The following is a 16,630-nucleotide window of genomic DNA, read 5'->3' as shown; positions in this document are numbered from 1 at the left end:
GTCCTGCATTGGGCTCCTTGCTCAGCGGGGAGCCTTGCTTCTCCCTCTCCCTCTGCTGCTTCCCCTGCTTGTGCCCCCCCCCGACAAATAAATAAAATCTTAAAAAACAAACAAAAAAACCTCCCACCATGTATCCCACTAAGACACACTGCCTCTTGATCTCTTTTTTAACAGGCTAAGAGCCTCTGCTTGGCAAAAGTATCTAGCAAGATTAATACCGTTTATATTATATCTATTTTTAGTTTATTCTCTATTTATAGAGTGGTAAGCACGCTGGTATTTCATTTAGTGATAAAGTTCCTTTCAGTGATTCAATTTAAGAAAAAAATATTAAACACAAAGATACATAAAAATGGAAAGATTATAAAGGCAGTCTCTAAATGACTCAATTTAGGGAACATGTCCTACTATCATCATACCAAATTTGCACAGCAACCCTGTGAGGAAGAATTTTTCCCACGTTCCAGAAGAAGCTAGCCCAGAGAAAGCTGAAATTTGTCCAAGGTGGTAGAGCCAAGGTGGTACAGCCTTTATTGCTGTTGTTAAGGATCCAAAGAGGGGGAGGAGCAACATGGATCGAGGCAGTATGAGCTTTAAGCAGAACTTTAAAAAACCTTAAAAATCACAGAGAACTCAAAATCACAGGAGCAGAATAAACATGGCACATGTCTGGGATGGTTTGCTTAGAAGGGTTGGGTCATATTAGCAAAATCTTTGGAGTCTAAAGCAAATGGAAAACAACTGAAATTCTCTACATAGAAGTCTAAAAACGAGGGCACCTGGGTGGCTCAGTTGGTTAAGCATCTGCCTTCGGCTCAGGTCATGATCCATCCCAGGGTCCTGAGATCGAACCCTGCCTCGGGCTCCCTGCTCAGTGGGAAGCCTGCTTCTCCCTCATCCACTCCCCCTGCTTGTGTTCCCTCTCTCGCTGTGTCTCTCTGTCAAATAAATAAAATCTTAAAAAAAAAAAAAAAGTCTAACAAGAAAAGCAGTGTTTTAGGCAAGGAAACAAGGGCAATATGCAAAATGAAATGAATGTCAAAGTTATTAGAGACAGACAGGCATAATCGTTATTAGACCACTGTAATGTGTCCATGTGCTAACAACCACCTTGAACATGGTCTCTAGGATTATTATTGTTAATTCAATCGATACTCTGAATGCCTACCATAGGTCAGGTACTGTGCTAGGCACTACACATACCGAAGGAGTTACCCTTTCTTCTCAAGAAGTTTGGAGAGGAATTATACAATTATGAAACAATAAAAATAATTGTTACAGTATAGGTACAAATATTGTGGGAATCAAAAAGGAAAGAAAACAAAATAAAGCAGTCAAGAATGGTATCAAGGAAATAACTGAGCTAAATCTTGAAGGATGGATAGTTTATCAAAAAGCAGAAGGGTGAGAGAAATGGAGAAGCGGAGACATTCTAAACAGAGGTATTAACAGGACATGGCTAATGGAGAAGTTCTAGAGATACAAAAGGAATAATTATACTTAACAATATACCTTTATATAATGCCAGGTATGTATTACAACCAATATATAATGATATATAATGTAATATTATATATTATAGTATCATACCTACAAATACATTGTACCTAATATATAACATACACTTAAACTGACAGGAACAAAGAATTTGTCATTGACCAAAAAAAAGTGGGTGATAAGAACCAGTCAGCATATGCGTTTCCAACTTTTGATTCTTCCCCCTCCCTCATTCACGAAATCCAGTCAGTTGTGGCTTCTATACCCATTTCTTCTTTTCCACTGCACTGCCATCATTTAGATTCTTGTCCTTTCCAGCCTGGACCATTGAAATAGCTCAATTATTCTCCCTGTCACCAAATCTCCCACCTTCAAACAATCCTGTATTTTCCTTCATATTAATAATCCTAAAATTCTGCCTTTATTAGGTTGCTTCACTGCTTAAAAAACAAAACACTTTCAAAGGTCTCTGATGACAGTGCCAGGAGTCCCCAACCATTTTGTGAAGACATGATCATTCTCACTTACTTATATCCGGACGTCACATGTGGGTACTGGTTCAAGTTCCTCTAAGGAATGGAAAGGACTGTCTTTGTAGGTTCTGCCTCCATCCCTACTGTGAATTCTCAGGCTGGGCTTAGGGGTGCTGGTGGTAGCAGAGACTAATGGATTCAACACCTACAGTAGACACTGGTTTACTTGTTTGGATCCCTTGGCTTACAGGATGAACTCCAAAAACCTCATCCTGTCTTTCAAGTCCTTTTATAATCTAGCACTAGCTTACTTCTAACCTTATCATTTGCTGGGGCTTAAACTCAAGACCCTGAGATGAAGACCTGAGCTGAGATCAAGAGCTGGATGCTTAACCAACTTAACCAACTGAGCCATCCAGGCACGCCATAGGCCCATGTATCTTTGATTATATCAATTTTTCGTTGAAAATTTCCTTTTCTTTCTTTCCTACTTATCTGAGTTCTACGTCCTTTAAAGGGCCAACTCAACTGCTTCTTTGTTTAGGCCTACCCTGAGGTTTAATTTTCTAGCAGCTTTAACCTTCCTCTGAATTGTTGGGCCTTGTATTATCTTTTCATTAATCAACCTATTAATTCAAAGACTATTTACTAAGCACCTGTGTCAACACTATATGCTAGGCAGAGGCACCTGGGTGGCTCACTCGTTAAGCTTCTGGCTTCGGCTCAGGTCATGATCCCAGGGTCCTGGGATCGAGCCCTGTATGGGCTCCTTGCTCCGTGGGAAGCCTGCTTCTCCTTCTCTCACTCCCCTTGCTTGTGTTCTTTCTCTTGCTGTGTCTCTCTGTCAAATAAATAAATAAAATCTTAAAAAAAATACTATATGCTAGGCACTTGGGGATACAAAAAGAACAGAACACAGTTGCTACCCTTGGGGATTTATAGCACATATGGGTAAAACAATTACATTATGGTGATTAAAGCACTATATAGTAGAGGTATAGATACGGGAGTGTGTAAAATACATTACATTCCCTGAAGAATGTAATGGAGAAGCCATCAAGGGAGAAGTGAAGTTTGAACTCAGACTGTTCAGTTGGAATGTTCTAGATCGTGAAGGCACGTGTACGACCTGCTAAGCAGAACAGACTTTATTCTGCAGGCAATGGGGAGACAATAGTGTTTTAAATGGGAGAGTATAAGGATGAGATTTATATTTGAGAAAAATTCCTCTGGTAGCTACTATAAGGTTGGCTTTAGGAGGCTAGACAAGAAGCAACAATGAACTATCCTGAACTAACGTAGTTGCAATGAGGATGGGAAGAGGGGGACAGATTTGAGAAATATTTGAGAGACCAAAGGTCAACAATTGGTGAAAGAAAGGGATTGGGGAAATGTTTTAGTACAGCGAGGGGTAAGACCCAATACAGGAAACATAGGAGAGAGGAGGAAAGAAAGGTGTACAGATGAGCATCACATCACGTAAGAAGGAAGAAGGTAAAGGACAGGTGTCAGTATGGATGCTGGGAAGAGGCGTTGGGAATTACAGTTTACTCTGAGAAGTAGAAGTTCAGTCATGTGCTGAATATAAGAGAATGGAGGATTGGGAGCTTAACAAACATTTTAAGTTTCGTGAAGAACTTAAGAGAAAGGAGGATAACTAGGATTACTTAGAAGAATGTCTGAATAGTGTTAACAGTACAGCTGAGGTTGGAAATGAATTTTTGGTGGCACCAATTTTCTTTTTTTTTTTTTTTTAAAGATTTTATTTATTTGACAGAGAGAGAGACACAGCGAGAGAGGGAACACAAGCAGGGGGAGCGGGAGAGGGAGAAGCAGGCTTCCTGCTGAGCAGGGAGCCCGATGCAGGACTCGATCCCAGGACCCCAGGATCATGACCTGAGCCGAAGGCAGATGCCCAATGACTGAGCCACCCAGGCGCCCCCATGGCGGCACCAATTTTCATAGCTGTGAGATAACCACCCCAGTGGCCCTACCCGAGCAACACAGCTATCAAGATTGAGAGGAAAGGGCGCCTGGGTGGCTAGAAATTCAGGACAAATTTCAATAAAAAGTTAATAATGGAAATAAAAAATTTAAAGACATCATATGGTGATTAACATAACAATAAAAAATTAAAAAAAATTTTAAAGACATCATCAAAACACAGAGTTGAAGATAAAAGGATAAACTTCACTAGAAGTCAGTGTAAAGAGAGAGGAACTGAGATCAGGTCCTGGAAATAACAGAACAAAGTGCAAACACAGAAGGAAACAGAAAAAATCATTGAAAGAACTATGACTGCAATGCTGTCATGCCAATTTTTCCCAACAAAACCTGACACCTTTTAGGTAAGAAAGGTAGGAAGTAGTAAAAAGGCAGTCAATGGGAGCAGAGAACACTATACACAAATCCTGAGAAAGTTTGTGAGAGTTCATTTAGCAATCTTCCTTCTGATCCATCAGACTTGGCCTGAAGAAAAGGTGGCAAGACAACAGCAGCCAGCAGGCAAGTAGCTGAAGTTGGAGTAGACCGAGAACCAGGGCCAGTTATAAGTCTTATCTAGGTCACTTAGTCCTGACTCCTGCAGCAGGGGCCCACTGTAGTGCAGGGAAGGGGACAGCCTGATGTTGGTAGACGTGAAACTGATGGCACTGGGGGACAATGGGCTCTAGACAGAAGAAATGGAAGGAGACACTAGGCCAAACAGGCAGATCTGCCACCAATGCTGGGTGCTCATCAAAAAATATCCTTCAAATTCTGATCCATATGCCAAGTGTAAGCATTAGATTAATAGAGAACCTTGAGAAAACCAATGCTGTCTAGTAGAGTGGTGCCAAGCAAGAGAAATGTTCTTAGAAGGCCCCTTTTTTTGTTTGGGCTTCAGATTTGTATAAGAAAATGACATAAATTATGTTCTGAACTCATTTGAGTAACTCAGTTATGTTGAAACTCTTCATATAGGAGTAAATCCACCAGAAGTTGAAGAACTCATCTATGAAGACAGTTGTGATTTTAACCAATAATCAGTAAAACTTGGGTAACAACAAGCATAATAGCAGAAAGCAGATTTAGTAAAAGCCCATGGTATAATATAAAGATGGTTTCTTGGGCCAAATCCATGTAGAAGAGGGCAGAACTTACATAGTTAATAAAATAGAAAAATCTCACCAAGAAATAATCCTTACTTAGGATTTGGGGATTGTTGCAAACATTCAAGAAGACTGTTGATACCTTATATCCTTCTTTGGCATTGTGGATGACCCAAATTATTTTTCATGAACTGTAGAAAAATATATTTCATGTTTCCTTCACTTTATATATTTCTATATTTCCCTCTCACCCTCCCTCCCTTCCTTCCAAGAGTTGGACACTCAACTGACTGAGCCACCCAGGTTTCCTTCACTTTAAAAGATGGTTTTGGAAGAAGAGGCCTAACCACCATATAGACCACCTCCTTAATAAGGAGGGTAGGAAATTGACCTGAATACCCAAATTCTAAGGAGCTAAAGCTTTGTATTATATGGACTAAGAGCATAGAATAAACATTTCTGATATTTTAAGAACCTATATTGATTTCATGTCATGGTCAAAGGTTAATTGCTTAAATTTAACATTTTCTAAAGTTTCAAACATAAAGTTAAAATGGAAACAACTGCTGTAAATGTTGTATATTTAAATTTTAAAAAGCATTTTTAGTGTGTATGTGAATATACACATGCACACAAACAGGTTTTATTAATAAATGTGTCATGATCTTCCATAATTTAAAAAATACATAAATGTAACCTTACAGTATATAACCTTTTGAGACTGGCTTCTTTCATTGAGCATAAAGCCTTGGAGACTCATGCAAGTTTTGGATGTATTAGTACTTAGTTCCTTTATTTAAAAACTTTTAGAGATATGATTTACCTATCGTATAATTCACCCATTAAGTGTTCAATTCAATGTTGAATATATTTGCTTTGTTGTGCAACTGTCATCACAATCTAATTTTACATTTTGGTCCCCATACCCATTAGCAGTCAATCTCCTTCTCACTCCCCCACCTTACCCAGTCCAAAGCAACAACTTTCCATTTCCTAAATTTGCCTATTCTGGACATCTCATATAAATGGAATTATATAATATGTGGTCTTTTGTGACTGGCTTCTTTCACTTCACATAATGTTTTCAAGGTTCATCCATATTGTAGGATATAGCAGTATTTCACCTGATTTTTATTGCCAAATAATATTCCATTATGTGGACATACCACATTTCACTTATATATTCATCAATTAGTAGACATTTGAATTATTTCTATCTCTTTTTGGCTATTGTGAATAACGCTGCTATGAACAGCGTTTTTATGTGGACATATATTCTCATTTCTTTTGGGTATATATCTAGGAATAGAATCACTGGGCCACATGGTAACTCTAGTTCTATTTCTAACTTTCTGAGGAACTGCCAATCTATTTTCCCAAGTGGTTACACCATTTTATGTTCCCACCATAAGTATATGAGTGCTTCAATCTTTCCACACCCTTGTCAACACTTGTTATTGTCCATCTTTTTATTAGAGCCATCCTCATGGATGTGAAGTAGTATCTCACTGTGGTTTTGATGTCCATTTCCCTGACGACTAATGATGCTGAACAGCTTTATATGTGCTTATTGGCACTTTTTTTCTCTACTCATCTCCATCTGGAAAGCTTTTGCCTCTTTTTCCTCCCATAAATTTGAGGTTTTGCTTTGACTCATTTAGTACTTCTATATCATAATTACTACTGAATTGTTCCCTGAAGTATGTCCCTTTGGTTAGCATTTACACAACACATTCCCAGGAGAGTCTGTCATCTCCTACTATTTCTATTCCTTTCCCCCCCTGTGATCTCTCTTCCACCCCATTTCTTTGGTGAAAAACCTTTCTTAAATATTCTCAGAATACTTAAGGGATTAAGTGGTAACACATTCTCTAAATTTTTGCATATTATGTAACATGCATCCCCCCCTTGTAGTGGAGATATCTTCACTATAAATAAGGTCTTTTTCTCTTGGTAATCTGTGGATACTCTTCCACTGTCTCCTAGTTTACAGATTAGAATTATGATGCCAGCCTGACATTTTATAGATATATCATGTTTTATCTGGGAGCCTCCAAGATGAATCCTTACAGTTCAAAAAATTTACCAGAATAACTCTAGGTTTGAGTTTTTCATCACTGATCTTCCCTGGAACTTCTTTCTGCACACTGAAGTCTTTAGCTCAGGAAATTTTTTCTATTTGTTTAATTACTGCTGCTTCTCCATTTGTTTCTTTTTCTGGAACTTATATTAGCCAGATCGGGTGACCTGAATCTACACTCCCAGTCTCTTTTTTTCAGTCTCTTTGGAATTTTGGCTCTGTGCTTTCAAATATTTCTTCCACTAGATCTGCCAAGTCAGTAAATGATCACATTCATTCATTCCTTTATTCAATAACTATGCACTGCATGCTATGTGCCAAGACAGTGTTCTAGGTGTTGGGTGTTGACAACAGATTGGTAGTGTGTATAGGAGAAAAAGTTCCTGCACTTACAGTGCTGACATTTTAGTGGAGATAGTATATTAAAAAAAAGTGTTTATACATGGATTGAGAGTCAGTCAGATGGTAGTAAGTATTTAGCTGGGAATCATATTTCTTGCTCTATAAAGTCTTTTTTTGTACTTCAACTTCCTTAAATATTCCTATTATTTATTATTTTCATATTCAAGTTACTGTCTCCTTCAGCATTTCTATTTAGCTAGTCTACCACATTGTTTCTTCTAAGTGATCTTTCTCTTTCTGGTTGCCTGGCTTCCCTACATGGGTTCTTTTCCTTTATTACCTCAGAGGGGCTTAGGTTTCGTTGTCAAAGGACCACAAGTGAGTGGTAGCAGTCTCCAGAGAATGGACAGACAAAGCTGGCGCAATGCCCGTAGGTGGGCAGTCCAGCAGGCAAGCTGACCGCCTTGTGCAGGCCCACAAGGAAGCCTCCCAGCACTCAGGTCTCCTTACATCTCCCAGCCTCAGACACAGAGAGATATCAGTCCCCTGGCTCTTTCCCTTTCTTCTCTCCTCCAAGAGTCCATGGATCTCTACCAAGCCAAGCTCTTTCCTGGATCTGCCATTGTTATCCTCACCCCAAGGCTCTTGTCCAGCCCCTGAGGAACAAGTCCTGTGCCATCTTTCCCTGACAGATCTCCCAGAGCCCAGGCCTCACTTGCACCTAACTGTTCACTGGATCCAGGGGCCATTTGGCTCAAATAAGGCAGATACAGGCTGGAATCAGGAACAGAGGGATAGTGAGATTTCACCTTCCCAGAACCTGCTCTGAAAAGCATGTTCTGTTTACAGACTAATACTAAAAACATTCAAATCCTGGCAAATAGTTCAAAAATTTAAAAAGCCTCTGTTAAATCCAAATATCTGTGAGTTCTACCATTTTCAACTACTGCCCTTAATGTTAAGCTCTGAGAAATAAGGAAGATCTTAATGTTACTTGGACTTAAAGAATATTGACTAGATGGATGAATAATCGTAATATAACTATGTTACATAAAAGAAGTCAGACAAAAGAGAGTACATTCTCTATTATTCTATTCATATAGAATTCTAGGAAAATGCAAACTAATGTACAGTGGCAGAAAGCAGATCAATGGTTGCCTGGAGACCAGGGAATTAGGTGAGTGGGTTACAAAAGGGTACAAGGTAACTTTTGGAGGTAATGGGGTGCCTGGGTGGCTCGGTCGGTTAAGCGACTGCCTTCGGCTCAGGTCATGATCCCAGGGTCCTGGGATCGAGTCCCGCGTCGGGCTCCCTGCTCGGCGGGGAGTCTGCTTCTCCCTCTGACCCTCCCTCCTCTCGTGCTCTCTATCTCTCATTCTCTCTCTCTCAAATAAATAAATAAAATCTTTAAAAAAAAAAAAAAAACTTTTGGAGGTAATGAAAATGTTCATTATCTTGATTATGATAACTGTTTCAGGAGTATATACAGATGTGAAAACTCATCAAAATGTACACTTTAAATATATGCAATCTATTTTATATCAATTATACTTCAATAAAACTTTAAAAGAAATATTGGTTGGGGAAAATATTTGCAATTTAAATCACAAAGAGCTAATATCGCTAAATACAAGGAACATCTAAAGATAAAGAAAAACACCAACAGGTTTTAAGAGATATGAACAGAAAGTCACTGAGCTTTTGTATGAAATTTTCCATAATAAAATAATTATCAAAAAAATATTAAAACACTATCCCTAGCCCTCATAATTCACAATATGGATATGAGTATAATTACAAGCCACTGCAAGTTCAGACCATACTGCAAAATATATGTACTGATAGATATGGATTGATGCAATAATCAAAGTGGGGGTAGAGGATTAGGCAAGTCATCTTGGTCTTGAGATGATGTGAGTCTGTACAATTTTTTGTGGTACACAGGAAGTAGGCAGAAGAGGAAAGAGTTCAAGGAATAATATATGAACAAAGGCAATGTGATTGCGGGGGAAATAAAGACAGCTTTTGAAAAGGATTCTTACTATAGGTTCACCATTCTTAATACAACCATTGAAATCTCCTGTCACCAAAAAGCTAGATGTTGCAGTGGAAGGAACCCACAGGAAAGGAAAGGAAAGGAAAGGAAAGGAAAGGAAACCTAATTAATTCACTATGTGAGGGTATGGAATGGATCAAAATAATTTACACTATTTATGCAACCATATTCAATCTTGACCATGTATATTAGCATTTTTCTCTAAACAGACTTGTGTTTTTACCTAGCTTCATTCTAAGAATAAGATCCATGAAAATATAACTTTTTCTAATACACTAAAATAAACATCTCTTTCATATATCCAGTAGTATATATATTCTTAAAAGTTATATTAAGAGGGTGCCTGGGTGGCTCAGGTCATGATCTCCTGGTCCTGGGATCGAGTCCCGCATCGGGCTCCCTGCCTATCCGGGAGTCTGCTTCTCCCCCTCGCTCTTTTTCTCCCCCTGCTTGTGCTCTCATTGTCTCTCTCTCTCAAATAAATAAATAAAAAATCTTGTTTTTAAAAAAAGGTTATATTAAGATTCTTTCACTTACTCCATATGCCCATCATTAACACTCAGTCTTTAATGAAGCCTCTATTCCTATCTCACTGAGAAGTATACATCTTCCTAGGAATTACAGAAGCAGAGGGCTAGTAAAGGATTGTCAGAGTTAACCAGGTTCATTGCTTGTTCAGATTTCTCAATTTTTAGCATCATCTGAAAGAGTATTTTGCATGTGGAAATATTCTACACCAAATTTTAAAAAATCTAACACATGAAAGATAGAAGCAGCAATTAACTTCCAATTAATTTTGAGAAATACAAAAAACAAAAGAAATAGAAACTAAGAAGAATTACTAACTACTGAGACACCAGAGCAATAAATAATTGTGTGACTATTTAAAGTAGAGGGACAGTGTGGTGTGGTGAAAAGAAAAAAGGCTTTCGAGTCACAGAGACCCTTGTCTGAGTTCCGTGTCTATCACTTATACAGCCTATCTAATTTCTTGGCACCTAACTTTCCTCATCTCTGCAATGGGGATAATGGTCACCTGTCCTGGTTGTTGTGAGGATTAAATAAACCAATATTTGTAACGTGCCTGGCACACCCCAGGTACTCAACAATTACGACTATAATGTTGATGACATTTTGTAATGTAAAGTCATTTCCTCTTTCCACCTGGCAAAACCAAGACATGCTAAATTCTTTAAAGCTTATCAGCTTACAATCTATTCTGTAACTTATGCCAAATGTCTAAATTCAGTCTGAAATGTGAAACTGTATTTTGCAATATGCTACAACTACACTTAATATTTTTATAACCCTAAACTAAATGTTGCTTTGAGTATAGAATATCAGAATATTAAGCAGTATGCATGTGTATATATATTTTGGAGAAATTTTATCTTTATAGCATTAAATGAGTTCTAATCTGGTATGTCCCCTATGCGGCAAAAGTAGTAGATGATACACAGAGGGCTGGACACAAAGCAAGGAAAATTGGGCAAAGATTCTAGGAAAAAAAGATTCTAAAGAGTACTGAAATTCAGGGAGGTGTTCTTTCTGACAATGATAGAATATTAGGGGCTGGGAAGGGAGGCAGAAAAACATGTCTCACTGAGTTATATTGAAGGAAAACTCTTGACTCTCATTTTAAAACAGCAGATCTGAATTTTTGTTAGCTGGGTTGGTAAAAACCCCACTGAATAGTTAAAAGGGCACACACAAAAAAAACTTTTACATCTTTACTACAGAAAATATATTTTTTAAGTTTTTATATTTTTAATTTAATTTTTAAAAGATTTTAGTTATTTATTTGACAGAGAGAGACACAGTGATAGAGGGAATACAAGCAGGGGTGTGGGAGAGGGAGAAGCAGGCTTCCCGCAGAGCAGGGAGCCCGATGTGGGGCTCGATCCCAGGCCCTGGGATCATGACCTGAGCCAAAGGCAGACACTTAACGACTGAGCCACCCAGGCGCCCCTGAGTTTTTAATTTTAAGTAGACTCCACACTCACCATGTGGCTTGAACTCACAACCCTGAAATCAAGTCACACACTCTACCAGCTGAGCCAGCCAAGAGCTCCCTGAAAAGATTTTTTTTTTTTAATCAATACCAAGAAACTCTTTGTCTACTTCAACCTATTTCAATGTTAGTCAGTAAAAGAAAGTCGTCCTATCACCTTCTTTAGAACATAAGCTTCATGGGTAACAAGCAGAACTAATAGCAGTTTAACAGCTTGTGGATTTTTAATAAAACTAAAACTCTATTTAACACAAAATCTCTCTCATAGTATGTTCTCATACCATTTGGATTACTTGACAGCTAATGTCTGGAGATGCTGTTCAATACCAATACAGGTTTCTTTCTTTTGTTACAGGTCTGTTTCTGAAAATTTCATTAGAATCCTATTTCCAAGGAAGGGTAAATCTTCCAATCTGCTATCTGCATCAAGTGAAGGTAAATCCAGCAGCTGAAATCTGCCTAATCCATAGACACTATAAGAAGATCTGAGGGTTAGGGAGAAGATGTGGAATAATTATTCCAGAGAAATACTTTAACAAACTCAATAAATATTTAAATAAATGAAAGAATGAAACATTTATACCTGATTAAGTAAATGCAATAAACAGTAACATTCAGTTGCACTGTTCCTATAAAACCCATCACAGATTTGGTAACAAATCAATTCCTGGGGGACACATGAACATCAAGATACAAAGTAACTTACTCTTAAAAAAACTATGACTTGGCATCAGGGTGTGATGGGAAGCACATAAAATTTAGAAGTCTGAACACTGGCTCTGCTTTACTCACCATGTAGCCCTAGGCAAGTACTTACTGACCATAGCCTTGGTTTCTTTATCTCTAAAAAGGCATTAAACACCCACTATTCCACAGTGAAAAGAAGATGAAATTGATAATCCTTCATTAGGTAGCCTTATCTCTTAGCTCTCTTCACCATATGTCCAATGTGCTAACTACCTTAAATTTTTATTTCCCACATGCGCTGTACCTTCTTCTCATATCTCCTATTGTTTTACTATTACTTATAATCTTTTCCAGATTTCCCTTCAAGAATCAGGTATATCCCAACCTCTAAGATACCTGTCTAGGGTCCCCTCTAGGTAATATTATTCTCTCCATCACCTGTTACCCAAAGCTGTTTCTTTTTGTTCTTATTAAACCACTAATCCCAATAAATAAAAGGCAGCTCTTATTTTTGCTGTGTCACACATGTGTTAAGTGCTTTATATTCATTTTCCCGTGTAATTCACAACCACCATGTAAAGTAGGTACTGTTATTCTTTTTATCAACGAGTAAAGTAAGGTTAGAGAAGTTAAATAACTTGCCCAAAGTCACTCAAGTAATAATTAATACAAATTATCACTACTCTTAATTAGTAATAATTAGTAAGACTGGGATTCAAAGCCAGGTCCCTGCTCCAAAGCCATTCTGCTGCCTTTGGTGGGGAACTTATACTTTCTGTGCCTTTGTAGCCTTAAGAAAAAACTCCAAAACCTGGCATGACATTTGCACTGAATGTGTGTTTAGTGAATTTAAAAGAGAGAGAAAAAGTCTATTCACTGAATAGCCTCTTATGTGCAATTCACCTGGATTTGGAGATACACAAATGATTTGATAAGGTCTCTATCCTCAAGGATCGACAGTGAGTCGGGTGGGGGAAGAGAGACAAGTTAACAGATGACTGCAATACAGATGTGTTTCATAGGATCTCCATGGACAGGCTGCTGGGAAAACATAGGATGGGGCACCTAAACTGGACGGGGAAGGAGGAAAACAGTCAAGAAAGATGTTAAGAGGGGCACCTGGGTGGCTCAGTCCTTAAGCGTCTGCCTTCAGCTCAGGTCATGCACGATCCCAGGGCTCTGGGATCGAGCCCTGATCAAGCCCTGCATTGGGCTCCCTGCTCAGTGGGAAGCCTGCTTCTCCCTCTCCCTCTACTGCTCCCTCTGCTTGTGCGCCTGCACTCGCGTGCTCATTCTCTCAAATAAATAAAGTTAAAAAAAAAAAAGGGGGTGTTAGGAAGTCTGAGTTTCTGCTTTTCCCTTCAAAACTAATTAAGCAGGGTTCTACTAGATTGACATTCTAGTAGTTAGCCTGGCAGGGATTAATGTACTTCTTAAAATTAGTTTAGATTGTCTATATTCGTATTTCTATTTTATCTCAAATTACCTGTCTAGTTCAAATAAATATCACCTTTGAGAGAACACATTTTAAAGAAGGCTTTGCTTTCTAAATATGTTCCATTTATATGACAATATGTAGGGCGCCTGGGTGGCTCAGTCGTTAAGCGTCTGCCTTCGGCTCAGGTCATGATCCCAGGGTCCTGGGATCGAGCCCCACATCGGACTCCCTGCTCTGCAGGAAGCCTGCTTCTCCCTCTCCCACTCCCCCTGCTTGTGTTCCTGCTCTTGCTATGTCTCTGTCAAATAAATAAATAAAATCTTTAAAAAAAAAATCATATATATGACAGTATGTATTTTTCTCTCCTCACAGATACAGGCAGAAAAACATGAAAAAAAGCAACTGGTTACAAAACTGGCTAGTGTTAGAAGTGCTTGCCACAAAACCACAATCAATTTAGATTTTTAACTCAGAAGAACAGGGGGCTAAAACTTATTACGTTTTAAGCAACTGCTCCCAAAACAACATCTATCCTCAAAAATGTCATAATCCTAAAAAACAAACAAAAAACTTTTTAAGTTTTCCCCATGTTTCCCTCCTTCCCCTCTAATTTAACCCTATAATAAAGAAGATACGATTTAGATAATATATTCCCATCAGTTGTTCACTTACCAAACAACAGTTCATTCAAGTGGACACTTTTGGGCTCTCATGGAAAACGCCAAAATAAAAAGCCTTATTAAATTCAAGTTAGATTATATCTGTCACTTCTTTGCCCAAAGCAATAACTATGGAAGAACATAAATTAAGCCTAGCATGTCACTTACTACAAAGTTGGCTACTGTCAAAAAATTTTTACAGCTCTTCTAGGTAGTTGCTAATAGATTAAATGACTTCAACACTGTTGCAATGTGAGGAAAGCAGATTTCACCAAACATGATGGGACCAGTAAAGATGAAATAATAAAACAGAGCAGAGGTGGTAAAGAAATAAAAAACCAATGACAAGTGAAATGAGGTACAGATAGACTTCACTTGTTTGCATTGTGTGAAATTAAGACAATAGTAAAGCCAAAGTCTAAAGGGATTAAAATCTAAGGGCAGCAAACATAAGCAACTAAGAAAGTATTAACTTCAAACACACACAATCAGGAAAATAAAACCTTAACTTCTTTGAGCTAAAGTTGTGGAGAACCAGGTTCAAGTTCAAAGTAGGCTAAACACTTCAATTTATCACCCTTGACTATTCAGCAAAATAAAAATAACCTGGCAAAGACTTTCCATAAAAATCTTATCTCCCCCTGGTAAATTCTCTCACTAGAAGGAAAAAATAAAAGGAATTTTTTTTTGTAGTCTTTGTAAGTTAGAGATTCTTAAAAATTCATAAAGACAAGAGACAGTAAACAGCAGTTTACAGAAAGTAATTATGTGTTACTAGCTATAAAGAAAAGTTAGAGTCATGGAATTAAAAGCAATTTTGAGAGATTATTCTCTTAGCCTATATTCATATACTAGAGAAGTTTTTTGACAATTTATGAAACTTATAGACTTGAAAAATAAAGGGCTTCAAACTACATCTATATTTAATGCAATATTAACTAACATTTTAATTGCATATTTAAAAATTCAAAACCACAATTCCCCCAGCAAGTGTAACTGTTACCATTTAGAGAAAATAATAGGGATAATCACATTCATCAAACTTACTAAACCCGATGCTATGCTAGTCATCAAAATGATCTACCGTACTTCTTTCATTAAAGAGTTCTTAGACCATTCGCTACTGAATTAATGTTTAACTGGTAAACTGAGGCAAAATACTGAATAACCTGAGAAGTCACAAGTGCAGCGTCTACTGTACAAAACTACTGAACCATACTCTTCCCCTTTATGTACTTTTCCAGATATAATTTAAACTGTCCCAGCAAAAGGTGCAGTTTAAATTCCACGTAAATTGACTTTTACTGTGCCTTTCTTTTCGCTTGAAAACTTTTCACATATTGCCACTGATTCAATTTCACCTGTAGGTAATGAACACAGAACTCATTGTGGGGAAAACAAACCAGAATGTGAAAAGAGAGAAGTTATCAGATATACGAGTGAAACAGTTGATTGAAAAAGACTTTAACCACAATACTTTCTCTCCATCCTTAAGGAGGTATTTTTAATATTTTAGTTACCATTTCTTTCACAAAAGACCCCATAGGTTCTAAAAGCTCCTAAATTGAGTACTCACCTAGTTCATCCGAATGCTGAATCAGGGCTTTTATTTCTGCTAAGCTGGGCTGTCCCTCTTTGGAGACCGAAGCTGCTGCCCCCTCCTCTGGGTCCTCTACCTTTGTCACCGTAAAGTGTGGCATTGTTATAGTTAGGAATCCTTTGCTCTCGCTGTATTTAAACTTCCTTCCAGTCTACTTTCCTTGACTACCTCTTCCTTGCTGTGCCCCTTTCAGACTCAAATCACTGCCTACGGGAGACCGAGGCTGGGAATAGGGAAGTACTTTCTGCTCACGTGACCTACAGCCCCAAGGGAGTGGAACGCTGGAAGACACGCCTTCCACTGTGTTTATCATTCACTCAAAAGGACTAAGCACTCCACCCCTTGCTTATGGTTGTTAAGCTCAAGAATCCCAAGAACTGTTTAGGCAGCTTTCCCAGAACTGCCAAAAGCTGAGAGTGGGCAGAATTCATGAACTACCGCCCACTGTGTACTCACCCACTCATTTCCTTCACTTAAGTTATTTCCAACCCTACATGCACGTCATGATCTCAACCTCTGCCCTCATATTTCACACGAGAAAGATTAGGGAACAGTTCATTGTACAAACTTTTCTTTTAAAGAAAAACTGGCACTACATCAATTTAGAAAATGAAAGAAATTTATTTGTAAACTTCTGTTGTTGCTTTAAAGTATATGAAAAATAGTAATTATTGTTCAGATGAGAACACTAATTCCAC

General features: G+C 38.1%; 1 protein-coding gene across 3 annotated transcripts in view; it reads right to left on the bottom strand.

The window, feature by feature from the left end:
- SLC12A6 (solute carrier family 12 member 6) overlaps window positions 1–16,630 on the bottom strand; it is an 82,382-nt gene that overhangs the window by 49,505 nt on the left and 16,247 nt on the right. The window contains exon 1 of one of the 3 annotated variants that reach the window (XM_025883927.2): window positions 15,909–16,206. The exons of the other annotated variants lie outside the window; for them this stretch is intronic. Within the exon in view, the coding sequence (XP_025739712.1) occupies window positions 15,909–16,032 (124 nt within the window). The 5' untranslated portion in view covers window positions 16,033–16,206. Of the gene's footprint in view, window positions 1–15,908; window positions 16,207–16,630 lie in introns of those variants that run through there. 3 annotated transcript variants of the gene reach the window in all.

The sequence above is a fragment of the Callorhinus ursinus genome, unplaced genomic scaffold, assembly GCF_003265705.2.
Source record: "Callorhinus ursinus isolate GAN/ISIS: 27379988/994484 unplaced genomic scaffold, GSC_fseal_2.0 scaffold25, whole genome shotgun sequence".
Lineage (NCBI taxonomy): Eukaryota > Metazoa > Chordata > Mammalia > Carnivora > Otariidae > Callorhinus > Callorhinus ursinus.
This window is presented reverse-complemented; position numbering and strand designations above follow the sequence as displayed.